The sequence below is a fragment of the Colletes latitarsis genome, chromosome 6 (genome assembly GCF_051014445.1).
Source record: "Colletes latitarsis isolate SP2378_abdomen chromosome 6, iyColLati1, whole genome shotgun sequence".
Classification (NCBI taxonomy): Eukaryota; Metazoa; Arthropoda; class Insecta; order Hymenoptera; family Colletidae; genus Colletes; species Colletes latitarsis.
In genome coordinates this window covers 25,182,621-25,199,595 of record NC_135139.1, presented here as the reverse complement: position 1 = coordinate 25,199,595, position 16,975 = coordinate 25,182,621, and the positions used below count along the sequence as shown (strand labels likewise).

The following is a 16,975-nucleotide window of genomic DNA, read 5'->3' as shown; positions in this document are numbered from 1 at the left end:
AATTTCACAGCTTCCCGAATTTTTTTCTCGAAAGTGCGTAGGAATTCGAGGGTATGTGTAATGACCAAAAATGATTGCAATAGACCCCCGCAACCGAAAATAATTTTTCCAGAACGATTAGAAATTTTTTTATTTAATTGTTAATAACTTTTTAACGAAACCTCCACCAACAAATTGGTATTCTTGATTTTCGTCTTATTTTGGCCTCTAGAATTCCCCATTGAAATTTTTCCCAGGTGTGGCCGAACACCCTGTATTTTCGACGCACTCGAAAGACATCTGTTGCGACGCATCGAGTTTCACGGTGAACTCCCGCCGCTCGCGACCGTTGAATCTCAAGGTGCATTAAATCGTAAATATTGTAATACGTGATTTAAGCAAAAACATCGACGCCGCGTTTGTTCCAGCTACAGTTAGAGGCACAATGGACAATGGTGGCCTGCGGACGCACACGCGATCAGCTCGAAATGACGCGAGCCGCTCGACGATTTCTTAGCAGCCATGGGTATCTGCCGTTGCGTCCTCGTTCACTGAATTTCTGAAAGCCTTTCTGCAACCGTAGGGGCTCGGTCGCACTTCGTGGTACAAAAGGAAAACACGCGACGTTGAACTAGTCGTAGTTAAAACTATGCGGCGCTTCCGTTTAAGGAATATGGCCTTTTTTTCTCTGTCGAAATACGAATCTGTCGGACGAGTTTTAAGGAAGATGCAAAAACGTGAAAGATAAATCTATTAGAAAAATTTCGTAGGAACTTGGCACACGACGCGTTGTGCATCTGGGCATGTTCTTGGCGAATGGCGTGACCGCGAGATGTCGCTGCAGTCGGACCCAAATCCCGCGCTAGATCGCCGGAAACGATTATCACTGCCTTTTTGTTTTTTCTATACTTTTTGAGCGAGCAGAAACAAGGTTATTCGCGTTATAAGTGGTCGTGTCTCGCATAAATAGATACAAATGTCCCGATGCACACTGCGTTGCACCCAGTTGCATTTCAAAGAACGCCACGGTACAACCGAAATTGCATCCAAAAGGAGAGGGAATGTCACGTGCTTGATCTATACGCTTCCGTTTGCAGTTTGTTCTTCACAAGACACGGACGAACCGCAGAATCGAAAGCAAAGCAAAAAGACCCGTCTGTTTTTTTTTTCTCTTTGTGGGTGATAAGGAGTTGCTACAAGATGGCGCGCGCCCGCATCTACTCGCGAATAACAGATAAGGGAAACGAATACGTTGCTTCCCGTAAAGCATTCGTTCTTTCTTTTACCAATATCGTTGTAAACACGCTCCTCGCGATACGTACAAAGTAAAAGAACGTTCGCTTGCGATATTTTCTTTATTCGAACGACCAAGAGGAGCCCGACATTTATGTAAAAAAAATTAAAAACTCACATGTGGATCATGAAGTTAGCATTTTGTTGCGCGCGTGCACACGCAGCGTAGCGACTCCTTGTCACGTTCGTTACGAAAACGTAAGACGAAAAGACGAAATAATAGCCGGTTTATTTGATACAATAGTATATATTATATATAATATAAAACAAAAGCATTATTGCGGCCGTTATGTACAAAGAGCCTTTGTAACTGGTATTTAATTTACAACTGAATAATAAAGACGTGATGATAATCACACCAAAAAAGAGACATTGTAATTGCGCCTTGCATTAGTGCTCCCGCGTGTAACGCTATGGTTTATGCGCAATTAAATGTGCTAATTGCGTCACCTATGGGTAAATGACGACAGTTCGTTTTTCAGTGTACGCCAACATATGTTATTGTTTCACGAAACTTGGAATGCCATGGAATGGACAAGAGGTACGTGCTGTGAGCAATCAGCTTGGTACGTATTGAGCTTGGTACGAATAGAAGTTCAACTAAGCATAATCAATAACTTTTCACGATCGTAATTGAGGTATATCGGATGTATCTGACCGATTCAAGCTGCCATGGAGTTTCCCTTCGAGACGTGTCCTGTTAGAATTTATTGTCCGACGACAACTGGAGCGACTCGTAATCGTCGTACAGCGATGCAAAACTGGGCACGGTTCATTCAATAACGTTTACAAACAATCCAATGAGCGTCGAACGCGATTCTAAGGCTCTCTCTCCATACACACGCTTTCTAACACTCCCGCTATGCTTTTTATATTTTTATTTTTTTTTTTTTGCGTTTTATCAATATTCAACAATCCAAAGTAAAACTTCATTCGCAAATGTTTCGACGCGTTGTACATAACCGACAAATTAAAAATGTTTGAATTAAAAATCGTCCCGTTGAAAAATGCGTGATTAATCTGATGCGTTTCCTTTGAAGAAGAGGTGCTATCAAATGTCAAAGCAAGTAACATTATTCCTTATTTGTTAAGAAACAAACGAACAGTAGTTCTCGTGAGGGTGTAGAGGGTGTTACTAAATTGTTTGGCTCAATTCGACCGGCGTATTCTTCTAACATACTGGGTAAATATCGTTACATATTGAAAGTAGTACGCTAGCGGAGACTAACGACACGAGTAAACACAGTCAAACGTATAAACATTATTTGACGGCAATTTTTCATCGGTTAAATTGGCAACACACGCTAATAACGTTCGACCAAATGTTTTAGGAACACCCCTGCATGTCACTGGCATCGTAGTTGCTATCGATCGTTGAATACAGTCTACGTACGATTCAACGGCACTAGCTATGATTCTCGAACAGCGTCGAGAAAGTTAACAAGACGAATCGACGGTAAATAGTTGAAACTATAGTTCTGTGTATCTTTACTCGATAAATATTTCTCGTTTTTTTATTTTTTTTCGTTATCCGAAATCACACTTCGAGGATTTTGTTCGACACAACCCCCTCCTCCAAACAAGACGCGGTCTTCGTAAACGCGTGCACTAAATGCCTAAACATACGCACAACATCACGAAGCGTACAATCACGAATGTTTTTTTTTTTTTTAGATCATAATAACACGGTGTGATAATGCCCGATAAAATTCGATAGATGAATGTCGCGAAATCTGATTACGCGCACGTGTCGTTTCGCTGGCTCGCGATTTGTGAATCCCCAAACAATCGTCGGTAACGTCGGATGTATCAGCTTTTACGTCACCCAACTATCTGAAATTCCCCCGCGCATTTTTTTTTTCCAATTCAATGCAGAAATGTGTCACACATCAAGCAGACCCGAATGATCCTTGACTAGATGGCGATCTTTTCGAAAATTGCGCTCGCGATTACATTCCATTTAACGTATACAATGCGTCTTATTAGTAATAATCTCATTGTTTTCTATTTCTACGTGTAGTAGCTGCGTAATATAAAATCGGGGAAACTATATGCGTCTGGTAAATATTATAGAGGGGCTCTTAGCTCTTGGTTACAATAGCTAAAAGATTAGGGGGGGAGGGGGGTTGATTTTTGACTAGTACTACCGGTACACGTTGGTTGTTCGTTAGCATTTACGAAAAGATTGCATCGAAAGAAAGTCACGTATCACGAAGTGCAAGAATCTCTATATTTGTACATATCTATCTATATATATATTTATATATATATAAAAGAGGGGGGGAGAAACAGCGCGAGAAGAATTTTTGGAAATGGGTGAATCTCTGCGAGAAAGACAAACGTACGAAACGTACCGATCTATTTCGAAATACTGTTATCGAAGAGAATCTTTGCGGATAAGAAACTTGGTATTCCTGACGATTCAAGTTTCGTATCGTGTCAATTTTATTTACGTTCGACGCTGCAACGCAAATATGTTCAATGATTTTGCTAACGTTCCGCGGCCATCGACGAAGCGCTGATCGAGGGCCAGCCACTTCGTTTCGGCCTTTCCAACAAAAGTGTCTATGAAAAGTCTGAAAACAATCAACAAAGACGTGTAAATTCACTAAAAACAAGTAAAGAGGTAAAGGCCTTCCTCCACTGTACTTTTATAAACGCCCAAAAAGGGCGACAGTTTCTCGGGAACGATCGAGCATCTTCTTTCTCTTTAATACTCGGAGTCTGGCGTGGCGATTTCTCTTCGTCTCCCTTCGTCTGCTGAAAATTCATTTCTCTTTTAAATGAAGACACTGTAGACATTTAAGAAAGTTACAATGATTGATATTTACCCGGTGAAGGGGAGCCTTTGACCCTGCAAGTGTTATAACTCCCACAATTTAAACACTTCAATCCTACAACGTGAAATTTTACCGTCGATTCCTGAAACGTTCAAATAATTTATCAGTGGAGATTACCATTGTTTCCGATATTCGTGTTGCTTAATAAAGATCTACAAGCGGATATAGCTTACTTCGTGACAGTCTTTGCACAGAATCTCGACTTTGTAATCTCTGTACTCTTCTGGCATCGGTGTCAACGACACTTCCATGTCTAAAAATCGCCATAAGTCAGTCATATCTAGAAGCGATACTTGACAAATGGGGCAAGCATAATGTCCTGAGTGTAACAATTCCTCGAAACACGTGCGATGCAGTAAATGACCGCAGTTTGGAATGTGACAGGGTATACGGCTCGTGTGAATATCTTCCAGGCAGACTGGGCAATTTGCGTGCGACACATTTTCCACACACTGAAACATTCAAACAGATATTAATAATAACAAATTGTTTCTAAATCGACGGTCAATATTGCTTACTCTTTCGAAAACTTAATCATCATAAAATAACTACGCATGCATTATACAATATGCATATACAAATTGATTGATTTAAACGTTTAGATTGTCAAGGCACATACAGGCCTCTAGAATCCCCCATTAAAATTTTTCCCATGGGTGGTCAAGCACCCTGTATATTGTTGCAAAAGGAAATCGTTTTCAGCAAGTTTTTTTAAAAAACTTCAACCCAAGGAATTTATGTTTACATGATCTTTTCTCAACCTTGATGAAAGTGGACCATAACACTAACGTTTGTACGTAACAAAGATATTTATGATTTATGAAAATTCCTCCTGCTGCGAGAATACAGACTTCCGGTTCGTCGAATTAGCATGGTCGTAGGTCAGGAGGCGTAAACGAAAGCCGACATTGAAAATTTATGATATGCATACGATTCCGCGCAACGAATTTTGCTCGTAAATCTTGGAACGCTTATATCTTTTCAATAAAGCATTTTCGGGTGTGACCCTGACATTTTTAGATACGTCTGTATACGTATACGCGATCCGTGGTCAAAGAGTAAATGAATTTATTACACACACTGAACAAACGAACACTTTCGTAACCGTGCACACTTTACACGCGAAATCGAACATATACAGAGTGTCTCAGACGATTATTGACATCTTGATGTTCGGCCACCCGTGGGAAAAATTTTAATAGGGGATTCTAAAGGCCAAAATAAGATGAAAATCAAGAATACCAATTTGTTGATGGAGGCTTCGTTAAAAAGTTATTAACGTTTAAAGTTCCACCAGTACTGAATTTTTTTTTCGAAAATGCGCAGGATTTTGGGGGTATGTCTATTCACCAAAAATGATTGTAATTGACCCTCGCAACCGAAAATAATTTTTTAAGGACGATTTGAAACTTTTCAATTTTGTTGAAAAATTTGTCTACCTACTCGAATTTTTTTCTCGAAAATGCGTAGGATTTCGGGGGTATGTCTATTCACCAAAAATGATTGTAATTAAGCCTCGTAATCGAAAATAATTTTTTCAGAACGATTTGAAATTTTCTTTTTTCGTCGAAAAATTTAGGCGCCAAGTTAGATTTTCGGTAAGGAATTTTTTTCTCGAAAGTGTGTAGGATTTCGGGGGTACGTATAATGACACAAAATGATTGTAATTGATTCCCGTAACTAAATATAATTTTTTTAGAATGATTTGAAATTTTTTAATTTCGTCTAAAAATTTCAGTACCTACTCAAATTTTTTTCTCGAAAGTGCGTAGGATTTCGGGGGTATGTGTAATGACCAAAAATGATTGTAATTGATCCCTCTAACTAAAACAAATTTTTCCAGAACGATTTGAAACTTTTGAATTTAATTGTTAATAACTTTTTAACGAAGCCTCAGTCAAGAAATTGATATTCTTGATTTTCGTCTTATTTTGGCCTCCAGAGTCTCCCATTAAAATTTTTCCCATGGTTGTCCGAGCACCGTGTATATTTTTTTTCTACACGGCGTAAACACGAATTTCGTAACGCGTTATTTACCGTGTGTCCATTTTGTAACTGAATCGGCAAACACATGTTGCACTTGGCACAGTGGAAAAATCGGTCGCGACCGCCGACCCTGCATATCCCGCAGCCGTCGCAATGGTATTGATTCTTGTCCTCGTCGTCGAACAGATTGCATTCGAGGCACGTGTATTTGCCGAATCGACAGTGACAGTTTTGGCAGGTGGCTTGCACCGGCTGACGAGTGTCGCACAAGACGCATATCAGTTCCGTGACTTCTTTCCTGTTGACCGTGTGCGTCTCCCGCTTGTCGTGGCAGAACCGACACGTGTATACCTTGTTGCAGCAGGGCGTCTGAAAACGAACGGTATTTCCCCATTAATCAAATCTGTCCAGTGAATCATTGCGAGTGTTTCTTCAAATTTTTGTCCGAACACACGCCTTCGAAGGCTTCGGATAATAATCCAATTAGTCCCCGTATGAATCCGTCCTTGATCCTTAACCCTTTCGACCGTTACAGGCGCTTATAAGCGTTCGGAAAATCCGTTTGGCGCGAGCGGTAAACCCGCTGGCGTGCAGAGGGCACGACAACGCGTCGTTCGGTCTTTACATCGAAAAGGTTAACGACACGAATCGATTTATACATTACCGTCGAGTATCGATTTTTCATATGTAATAAACGAAAGAAAAATTTTTAGGTACAGTTCAATGATTTGTTATTATTAAATAATATACAGTTTATTAAGGTATCCGTTTGGCGTGAGGTCAACAAAATTTCTTCGTTATAATCGTTACTATATCAGCGAGTTAACGTAAGCCACTTATGTTTTAAATTTCCAATAACTTGATAAAAAGATACAAAGATCAAAATAAATATTAGATAAAAAGGAATAGTATGATTACGTAGCTAAACATTATTAGTATCGGTATGCTTTTAGAAACTATAGTTCATTCAATATTTAATTTAAACTTTTTCTACGATGTTTACTATAATAATGCACAAACATATGGAACGAAAATTAGCGTTCGTTTTGAAACTTAATACCACCTCGATGAGAGTGTAATTTTCAAAAATTTCCTCGGTGTTTTTTCAACTGACGATAAAAGAACCTTATAACGGATGTTTTTAACACGTTCGCTGTACGCTGACCCACATGTGGGCCAGACGATTTTTACTCGGGAATCTGCTGAATGCAGAACAAATATTGCCTGTACCAATAATCCGTGAGATATTTTTGAACTAAAAAATGTAACCGCGTCGCAAAGAGGTACGAATCTCTGGGGGATCACAGACCACAGTTTGAGAACCACGGGTGTGAACAATACAACGCGGAAAGATTAAAACTGGTGGGGATGGCTGCTCGATGGCTCTGAGCGGCCAATATTTTCTATTCCGAATATCAGCATGACTATAGCAATTCAATAAAACTTTTCCACGCGATAACAGCGTTCGCCCGTTTACCGTTGAGACCGTCAATTAATTTTTATTGCCATAACCGCCAAACAGTAATGCGATCAAACATACAACGTAATAATCGTCGAATTGTATGTAATGGTAATAAAATAATCTCGTTGATTCGTTACATCCTTGCAACAGTAGAACTTTATATAAGATACAATATAGGAAAGATTATGAAACATCGAATTTACGATTCCATGAACAACTAGGCGACCTTCGAATTCGACCATTCATTCCCGGTTACCCTCCATTTTGCACGCGTTCGTCGATAATTCGTACACGTTCCTATATGTCTGTAATTATGAAAGTGGTCAAAGTTAATAATTTTCAATACTTTTTCTCATTCCATATCAATATGAATCGACGTTTAAACTAACGAGATTTTTTCATTTGAGGTTATTATTATACAGGGGTGTTCGGCCACCCGTGGGAAAAATTTTAATGGGGCATTCTAAAGGCCAAAATAAGACGAAAATCAAGAATACCAATTTGTTGATGGAGGCTTCGTTAAAAAGTTATTAACAATTAAAGTTCCGTTCGTATTGAATTTTTTTCTCGAAAATGCGCAAGATTTCGGGGGTATGTCTATTCACCAAAAATGATTGTAATTGACCCCCACAGCTAACAATATTTTTTCCAAAACGATTTGAAATTTTTTTTTTCCGTCGAAAAATTTCACACCTTCTCGAATTTTTTTCTAGAAAGTGGGCAGGATTTCGGGGGTATGTCTATCCACCAAAAATGATTGTAATTGACCCCCGCAACCGAAAATAATTTTTCCAAAACGATTTGAAATTTTTTTTTTCCGTCGAAAAATTTAGGCACCAAATTAGATTTTCGGTAAGGAATTTTTTTCTCGAAAACGCGTAGGATTTCGGGGGTATGTGTAATGACCAAAAATGATTGTAATTCACCCCCGCAACCGAAAATAATTTTTTTAGAATGATTTGAAATTTTGTAATTTCGTCTAAAAATTTCAGTACCTTCTCGAATTTTTTTCTCGAAAGTGGGTAAGATTTCAGGGGTATGTGTATTCACCAAAAATGATTGTAATTAACCCCTCTATCTAAAAATAATTTTTCCAGAACGGTTTGAAATTTTTTAATTTAATTGTTAATAACTTTTTAACGAAGTCTCCATCAACAATTTCGTATTCTTGATTTTCGTCTTATTTTGGCCTCTAGAATCCCCCATTAAAATTTTTCCCATGGTTAGCAGAACACCCTGTATGTCTGTAACTATGAAAGTCCATATCAATAATTTTCAATACTTTTTCTCATTCCATATCACTATGATTCGTCGTTTAAACTAACGAGATTTTTTCGTTCGAGGTTATTATTACATAAAGTTCACCCATAAAGCGTTATCTAATGAAATAGACGAAATGGCTGAGCGAAATACCGCGATGTTGAACGTAAGCAGGCTTCTTCAATCGTAAGCCTATCTAGATTATACGCAACGTGCTTGTGTTACCGTGTACAATATTGGAGGAACAAAAATCGCGGCGTTTTATCTTTATGCCTCCAGGTAAACAATATTAAAAATGAAATCACGCGGCGACCCGTGCCCGACGAGCGGACGAAAATCATTCGGTTCGTGCGATTGGCGAAAAATCGTAATTTACGCCCCTTCTTTTCTTGGACGGCGCAGAAGTACTGGTCCGCTGGTAACCAGCCACGCTCGACTTTATCGTGGCAATTGGTAAAACAACACTTCGAAAGAGGACGTCTCGTTATACGCGCACGATACACGTCTAAACATCATCGATTTGTTTGCTGTGTACACAAGTCGACGATGCACGCGCGGGCGCGTGCACATGTACACGCGCGCGACGGGGATAGAAAAAGCTCGCGCGCGAACGATTTCGGAATCAGTCGTTAATTGCAAGACCGGCCGCGTTCGTTTTAGAAACGTATATTGTATCGATTGCCCGGCAAGTTCAAGGATAGCCGCGAAAGTATCGAGCCTCAATTTCGTTTTCCCTCGTCGCGTAATGCCATCTCGTACGATCCTTTTTTCTGTTTCGACGAAATTTTCAATCGTCGATCGTACGGTAACACCGAGCACAGCGAGATTTATGGAAATATTGCACGCGCGAACTGGTACGCGTTACCTCTTTATTGCGTCACTTAAGGCAACTCGAAAGTCAAGATTTATCGCGTAGATCCTACGGCGTGTTTCGATCAATTCGGGATACGATTGAAATTCATGGGCGACACTGTAACGCAACGAATGAATATACCAACCCTCGGCGTGCTCCACGGCGCAAACATTCCCCCGCTTGCATCGATTCGGCACGCAACATTCACAGACGCGTCGTTACGCGAATTAATAATATAATTAACCCTCAATTGGTGACGTGCGTCACTTACTCGACGATTTAAAAGACAAATTAATCATTTCACATAGAAGAATTCCCGATTAGACCGTCCCGATTCCGTCGGGGTTAACGCCGGACGAAAATTAGACGAAATTTCGAGCGATTACGCGCGGAATCGGGCGATGATGTCAGGACAAAGCGAAGGGTTAACGAGACACGGAGTCGTCCACCGTTCTATACCGGACTTGTTCGAAAGATGGTCGCGCGAAAAGATAATACGCTTGAAAGGGATTCGGTGGATTGGTCGGGGAGCCGCCGCGGGTGAAACGTCAAGTGATCACCGGGGATCCGCGTGATCGGTATGTCGAAAACAGAGCGTGTTCTCGCTCGAGCGTACGCGAGGCGTTCCGGCTGGAAAGGAACGCGGAACGGAGAAGAGGACTCACCACGAACTTCGACTTTCGCTTGTAGTGCTCGCAGCCGTAATTGTCGTTGGCGGTGCCGGGGGCGGACGATTCCTCCTTGGACGTCGACGCACGTTCGGCGACGGATCGCGCTTCGTCGTTCTCCATGTCGTCTTGTACCTTAAATTCCTGCCTCTTTCTCCGCCGCCGCCTCCTTTTTCCCATCGACTCGCGCGTCCTTTCCAGATTTTCTCGCAGCGTGTCCGATTAACACCACCCGGGTCCACAGTTTGTTTGTTTAATTAACACGCTGGCGACGACACGAACGCAGGCTGGCAAAAAATTCAGAGGAGGAGAACGCGTACGTAACGAGCACGCGTCGCGCACTCGATTTAATCGCTCGCGAATGGGGCACGGATACGTTAACCAGAGCCGACGGGAAACGTCTCGAGGCTCGCGTGGCCGTTCGCGAACACGAAATTCCGCCGTGCCATCGTCGCCCCGTGCCCGCGTACACCGTTCTCCGCGTTACGAACGCTCTTCGAGGAAACAATCTCGCGGTGATTCGATCACAGAATCGCGGGATTCTCGTTCGGTCCGTCGAACGGAACGACGACTTCGCTCGACGTTGGGCTCGCGCTCGTTTCGGAACGATGCGCGTCGATATCGGACTCGCCTTCGTACGGTAATTTCGCGAAAACGATCGACACTCGCTCACTTCTGACACGACTCAATCTCGTTGCACTGTCACCACGGTGTATAACGATTACGACGACAGACGACGGTCGGGAAAAAGGATACGAAACTGTGGCCGGAAGTTGCGACGGCGGAACGAGGTACTACGTTCTCGGGCGCGAACGTTCGAACGTCGGTACGCGATATCGAGCAAACCGCCGATGAAGTTTCTATTAGTTCGTGTAATAAAGTTCGCGTCGACGAACTCTGTGACGAGCAATGGACAAAAGTTTTAAGGATTTGAAGACCCGTTGGTAGATTGGTTAGGAAAAGGGGTAATCAAGGATGGTGACCTTCCCATTAAACGGCAAGAATCGAGTGAGCCAATTGTGCAATGCTTGTCTTCGATAGTCAGTCGTATAAGTACAGAATCGAATGCAAGTATGTATTATTGGAACTCCTATCCATAGATATTCGAATTACGTAAAATAATAAACGCAAAGCATTATAGGAATCTTCGTTTTCCTTGTGGTGGTCACCCGTTTGCGTGGTATCACTGCTAAAGGGTGGTTGACGTCTGACGAAATAACGAATGATAATTGATAGGTGTTAAGTTCCGAGAAGTCTGTAACGCTTAATTACGGCGATCGTTAACGGGACACTCGTGTTTGTTCGGTTGACATTGAAACGTTCGTAGGAAGTGCGAAATATACGTTCACCGATGTGGAAATGAAGTAAAAGCGCGTTATGTATGGCGACTCGCGGAAATTATGTGATAGGCCCGAGCACTCCGAGCAGTTCGCCCCTTACGGGCTCTGCTGTCCGTCGGATTAATGATCAATGGCTTTATTTGAGACTCGATACATAAATAAAGTGATACTGGATGATACGGAAAGGCTGACGAGCGTCATAGAAAATGCAAGAACAATCGACGGACACACGGTACGATACACGCTTAATGCGTATACACCTTGATAATTTGTTCGATAAGTGTCATTTAATCTCCGGCTTCACTATCGTCTGTCACCATGTCCGGTGATCTATCGCTCACTATCGCTCTTTGGATAACCGTTTACGATTATTCTTTTGCTTTTACCGATTTTTATCGGACTACTGCTTGAACACATTTTCAACCATTGTGTACTTTTACGCGTCTAAACAAAAATTCCGTCTCAAATTTAGGAATACGTGATCAAAACGCAAAGAGGCCCAATTCCAGAAAATTATTGGCGAATCAGCAGACGCTACAATGACTTTGTGCAGCTCAATGCAGCTTTATCAATATCAGCCATTGATCTGGCACTTCCTCCAAAGAAAATTATTGGTAATATGGAGCCAGACTTCATAGCTCAACGTCAAATAGCACTACAGGTTAATTACAACTCAAAATAAACACATTACTATTATACAATGTAGCTTTGCGATAGAAACATGTTTCATTATTGATTTCAGAAATTTTTAAACACAATACTAATGAATCCCATACTGGCATCGTCTCTTCCCATGAAAAAGTTCTTAGATCCGGATAATTACACAGCCCCGTTACATGGTATGTAATAATGTAATAATGTGGAGCTAGAGTGTGAGTGTGTTGTTGTGTAAATACACGAAGTGAGTGACTGGAGTCGGCTGTTCAAACTGGGAAAGCAAATTAATCGATTGCCCGGTTGCCAAGACGAATGCAAAGTGCAGGTTTTGTCTTAAGGTGTGTGGGTGTGTGTGTGTGTGTGTGTGAGATTAGGAAAGAGTGACCAGAGAAGGCAGAGCATTGAGAGCGATTGAGGAATGCGGAGCAAGCTTGTGCGCTGGTTTTATCCTACGATAATGTAGATGAAAATTAGTCTTAAGTACATATAAATATATAATGGATAGATGTTTCAAAGAATAATTTTACTTTTCAGAGATAGCTCTACAACAGGTGTCACTAGCTTTACGCAGTGATGCCAATTACGAAGTTATTAAGGCCATTCCCGACATGGGATGGCGATTGAGGAAGCATTACTATACAGTTAAAAATCGGCAAAACCCTAAGCAAGAATTACTGCTCGCGTGGGTAGAATTCGGTCCGGATAAACATCTACAGGACAAAGATATGCAGGGGGTTTTTAAAAGTCTAGGAACGTTAAAGCATAATTATATAGAACCAATTGTTTACCAACACGTGACTGATAACGGAGCGTTAACGATAAGAAACTTCCATCAGACGGGAACACTGCGCGACACATTATGCGTAACTAAACCTAAGCAACCGTTTATAAAAAAGTATGGAAACCCGAAGCAGACCAAATCTTTGACAGTGTCTGAAATTGCAATGTATGGTTACCAGGTGAGAAGATATTTATTTTGTATTAAAATAATGAATCTAACGGTTCTTATATAAAAATAACTCTTATCTCAGATTTTGGAAGCTTTAAGATTTCTTCACGATAAGGGTTTACCCTATGGACATTTACATACAGGCAACATTCTTTTAACTCAAAGATGCGCGAAATTGTTAGATATAGAAAACGGTCTATTAGGCTTGCCTGCATTTTATCGGCCCTACGTTGTACAAAGACGTAAACTTCACGCTACGGTACTAACGGAATCATATTTTACATGCAAACGTACACTTAATAATCCAACGATTAAACGAACAATTATTTTTAAACAGACGCAGGTAGATGTTTACTCGTTTGGGCACGTGCTGTACGAAATGGCGTTCGGGAGGCCGCTTCTGGAAGCAACCTGTTCCGAATTCCCGTATTGCGAGGCGACCCTGAAAAGTTTACTGGAGGTGATCTTGTCGCCCGAAGCTCTGAAACAAGATCTGCCAACGATATTACATTTGTTGGAGCACCCGTTTTTCGAGCCAGCAAGACGCGCCGCGTTAGCCATCGGATCAATGGAGAAACCGCACTTCAAATTAAGTAGCCATTTAAAAGAAGCTCTACACGAAGCGGTGAACAAAGCTGAGCAAAGACTGAAAGACGAACAAAAAGTAGTTAGGCATCAAAAAAGGCTTGTCAAAGTTCAGGAGCTGATGAGTTCGGAAGAGGAGATGAAGAAACGGAAACAGAAATTGGTAAATATCTCGAGTGTAACGTCGACGAACGAATCGTTAACATATTTCGAGTTGAAATTCATTGGTAATTCTCTGCTCGTAGAAGAAGGAACAGAAACTGGCACAAGAACAACGTTCTGCAAATCAATTGGGTGCAAACGGGATGAAGCAAGCGAATGGCAAGAGTCCAGAACGTTCGGACAGTCCTATAAGTACGTCCACGGCTACCAGCGTTGGGACCTTGACTCCACCGTCTTACCGTAAGTATTGGAATCATCTACGAATCGTCTTCATTAATGACTAACATTAATCGATCTTCCCGATTTTTACATTAGCTGGGCACAAAAGTTGATGGCGCATACTACGCTTATTTCTCTCACGTAGGTCATACGATCATTCCGCATTAATTATACCCACTCATACATCTCATTTGACCATTGCTTGGATACATTTTCAGTGATACGCATTTTCCAATTGCACTTTCTGGGTATTCTGTTAGACTTTCTTTTTTTTTATACTAATTAATTTTTAGCGTATGTGTTCTGAACAGCGTTAGGCAAAATTGTCGATTACGATTTAAGTAATCCCAAGATGTTGTATTATATATGTTGAATTAATGATTAATTTGATCGCCAATCATCGCGAGCTATTAATTTCAGGAATCTATTAACACCGATCGTGATTAATCCCGATTAAATTGTTTATAGCGCGATCGATCATTGCACGGATATAGATCATTGGTGAAAATTTAGTGGATTGATGCCCAACTCTGGTTCCGAACCGATAGTAGTTTTTAATCAGGGATGGGGAAAAATGTAGTTGAGAAAGTATTCGAATGACGAATGCCTTACTAATTTGTACTCTGTTTTGTAGTCTATTGCCTAAAAATACTTTTGTTCGTCTTCGTTGTCGAATGGATCATTTCCCGCGTAAGAGGATAACGCTTCGAAGTAGCATTTTGAAATTTGATGAATCTAGGTTATGTTCCAAATACTTGTACATCTTGGAAATGGTTAGTCTCGTCGCGAATCGTCGCAGATTACAATATGTCAGGTTGTTCGTCAGTTATTCCATGCTTCGAAGATATAAATTTAGTACTTTACGCGAGTCTCAATTACGTGTTTATCCGAACGTGCCCATCCCCGCGTGTTGTCGGTAGAAAAATTTAGCATCATTTATATTATGTGTTCGTGTGTCCAAGCGATGTCGTAAAACTACCGTTAAAAAGTTATAGTTTATTTAACTCAAGGTTCTGTAGATGTGTCGCAAGGTGACGCAGCTCCCGGTAAAGGTACTATTCCACCACCACCGAAGCCACCATCCAATGGTGCCGCCGACAACACCCCGAAGGTGACCAACGAACGTGCAGCTTTGCTCGGAAGTATTTGTAACTTCAACAAAACTAGTCTTCGGAAAGTTGCTAATGGACACCCGTGAGGCGTTAAAGTAGATAATCGAAAGGAAATTGTTGAACGTTTTTATTCTAGGGAAAGCACGACGCGGTCTATACCACAAAAGATGCTATATTTTTGTTTTTTTTTATCAGTCGGATGTGATGGTGTTTATAGTTTTTACTTGATCACGATTTTAACAGATCTATAGATTTAAATTCCATAGGATTTTAATGTGTACGTTGCTGAAGCAAATAGTCATTAATCGTGTATTTACAAAGAACCATATACAGAGTCATGCTATATATATATATGTATATTAGCTGCATGAATCGTTGTCAGAAATGGGCAACGTTTAAGTATTATTTGTTATTTTTATTTTTTTAAACACCGTCCATAGTCGGATTTGAGGTTATAAAAAGTTTAATAGAATCATGGACAGATTTTTAAAAAGATGATCTTTTATATATATCGTATGCGTGTTATTCGAGGCACAAAAGTTAAACAAATCAAGTATATATACAGGATGTTCGGCCACACCTGGGAAAAAATTTAATGGGAGATTCTAGAGGCCAAAATAAGATGAAAATCAAGAATATCAATTTGTTGATGAAGGCCTCGTTAAAAAGTTATTAACGTTCAAAGTTTCGCCAGTATTAAATTTTTTTCTCGAAAATGCGCAAGATTTCGAGGGTATGTCTATTCACCAAAAATGATTGTAATTGACTCCTCCAACTAAAAATAATTTTTCCAAAACGATTTGAAGTTTTTGAATTTAATTGTTAATAACTTTTTAACGAAGCCTCGATCAACAAATTGGTATTCTTGATTTTCGTCTTATTTTGGCCTCTAGAATCCGCCATTAAAATTTTTCCCAGGGTTGACCGAACAGCCTGTATATTCAAGTAAAAAAAAAAAATAATAAAATATAATATAATCTTTCTGTCGACTCTATTATATTTAGGAGTCTGGAGAAATTTGTTGTATTCGTCAATTTTATTCGTGAAACGATACAGCATTTTAATTATCAATGTATGTAGATAGGATGATGATTGTACAATCTTTATTACCATAGGATTTCTTTGTATCGATCTGAGTTTTGCAATCGTGATTTCGAATAAATTTGCTTTATCGATTTTCGTGACGGAGCCCAGAGAGTATGGAACGATAAGTGATAAGTCGAGAGTGATAGCACCTAATGTATTACGTAAATTTTGCCTCGTTAATGTTATATACCGTTCTGTCTATTCAAAGTTTATGATATGTGTGACGTATTAATGTATAGTCCTATTAAGAAGTCGCCGTGAGCCTCGTTCGTCTCGTAAACGTGAGAATGTATGTTGCTTTCTTTGTATCGATCGTAGAACGCGTGTTTCTGCAAAGAGAGAAAATGTGCCAAGGAAAAACGTATGCGATCTTTTCGTTGATGAATATCAAAAAAGAAAAAAAAAAACATTAGTGGTAAACGAGAACGTAATCTATTTCTATATGTCACATACAGTGTATGTAAGATTTGTCTGTGAATATCGTAAACGAAAGCATGTAATATAGTCAGAATTTTCATATGTAA

The 16,975-nt window shown here is 40.3% G+C and overlaps 3 protein-coding genes across 12 annotated transcripts in view; 2 read left to right on the top strand and 1 right to left on the bottom strand.

The window, feature by feature from the left end:
• Nucleotides 1-1,385, top strand: part of Myb (proto-oncogene like protein Myb) — a 48,327-nt gene extending 46,942 nt beyond the window's left edge. For 2 of the 3 annotated variants that reach the window (XM_076767185.1, XM_076767183.1), the window contains exon 10: nt 408-1,385. In XM_076767185.1, coding sequence (XP_076623300.1) covers nt 408-542 — 135 coding nt within the window. In that variant the 3' untranslated portion in view covers nt 543-1,385. The remainder of the gene's footprint in view (nt 1-407) is intronic. The other variant, XM_076767184.1, reaches the window with a different exon arrangement.
• Nucleotides 1,386-2,138: 753 nt separating this feature from the next.
• Nucleotides 2,139-11,024, bottom strand: Rchy1 (Ring finger and CHY zinc finger domain containing 1). Of its 3 annotated transcripts, none has more exons than XM_076767206.1 (5): nt 10,339-11,024; nt 6,150-6,467; nt 4,286-4,564; nt 4,104-4,194; nt 2,139-4,029 (listed from the first exon to the last, which is right to left on the bottom strand). In XM_076767206.1, the coding sequence occupies exons 1-5, from the start codon at nt 10,519-10,521 to the stop codon at nt 3,983-3,985; spliced, it is 918 nt and encodes a 305-aa protein (XP_076623321.1). In that variant the 5' UTR covers nt 10,522-11,024; the 3' UTR covers nt 2,139-3,982. The 3 variants fall into 3 exon arrangements, with proteins under 3 accessions (XP_076623321.1, XP_076623320.1, XP_076623322.1); XM_076767205.1 differs by having other exon boundaries at nt 2,139-4,032; nt 10,339-11,022; XM_076767207.1 differs by lacking the exon at nt 10,339-11,024 and adding an exon at nt 9,819-9,958 and having other exon boundaries at nt 2,139-4,032.
• A 92-nt stretch (nt 11,025-11,116) lies between these two features.
• Nucleotides 11,117-16,864, top strand: LOC143342879 (PX domain-containing protein kinase-like protein). 6 transcript variants are annotated; one of them, XM_076767190.1, is made up of 9 exons: nt 11,117-11,913; nt 12,154-12,342; nt 12,424-12,520; nt 12,873-13,297; nt 13,370-13,546; nt 13,625-14,035; nt 14,118-14,274; nt 14,350-14,394; nt 15,285-15,399. In XM_076767190.1, exons 1-8 carry the CDS (start codon nt 11,812-11,814, stop codon nt 14,364-14,366), a joined length of 1,575 nt encoding a protein of 524 aa, XP_076623305.1. In that variant the 5' UTR covers nt 11,117-11,811; the 3' UTR covers nt 14,367-14,394; nt 15,285-15,399. The 6 variants fall into 6 exon arrangements, with proteins under 6 accessions (XP_076623305.1, XP_076623304.1, XP_076623306.1 ...); XM_076767189.1 differs by having other exon boundaries at nt 15,264-15,399; XM_076767191.1 differs by having other exon boundaries at nt 15,273-15,397.
• The last annotated feature ends 111 nt before the right edge of the window (nt 16,865-16,975 follow it).

Bases quoted from the DNA above. Each gene is read 5' to 3' on its own strand.
- LOC143342879 (XM_076767186.1), top strand. From the start codon at position 11,812: ATGGCTTTATTTGAGACTCGATACATAAATAAAGTGATACTGGATGAT. The intron at 12,521-12,872 runs GTATGTAATAAT...TTTACTTTTCAG, and splicing joins TTACACAGCCCCGTTACATG to AGATAGCTCTACAACAGGTG. The intron at 14,275-15,263 runs GTAAGTATTGGA...ATTTAACTCAAG, and splicing joins CTTGACTCCACCGTCTTACC to GTTCTGTAGATGTGTCGCAA.
- Rchy1 (XM_076767205.1), bottom strand. From the start codon at position 10,521: ATGGGAAAAAGGAGGCGGCGGCGGAGAAAGAGGCAGGAATTTAAGGTA. The intron at 6,468-10,338 runs GTGAGTCCTCTT...GTTCGTTTTCAG, and splicing joins AGCGAAAGTCGAAGTTCGTG to ACGCCCTGCTGCAACAAGGT. The intron at 4,033-4,103 runs GTAAATATCAAT...ATGAATTTTCAG, and splicing joins CAAAGGCTCCCCTTCACCGG to CAGACGAAGGGAGACGAAGA.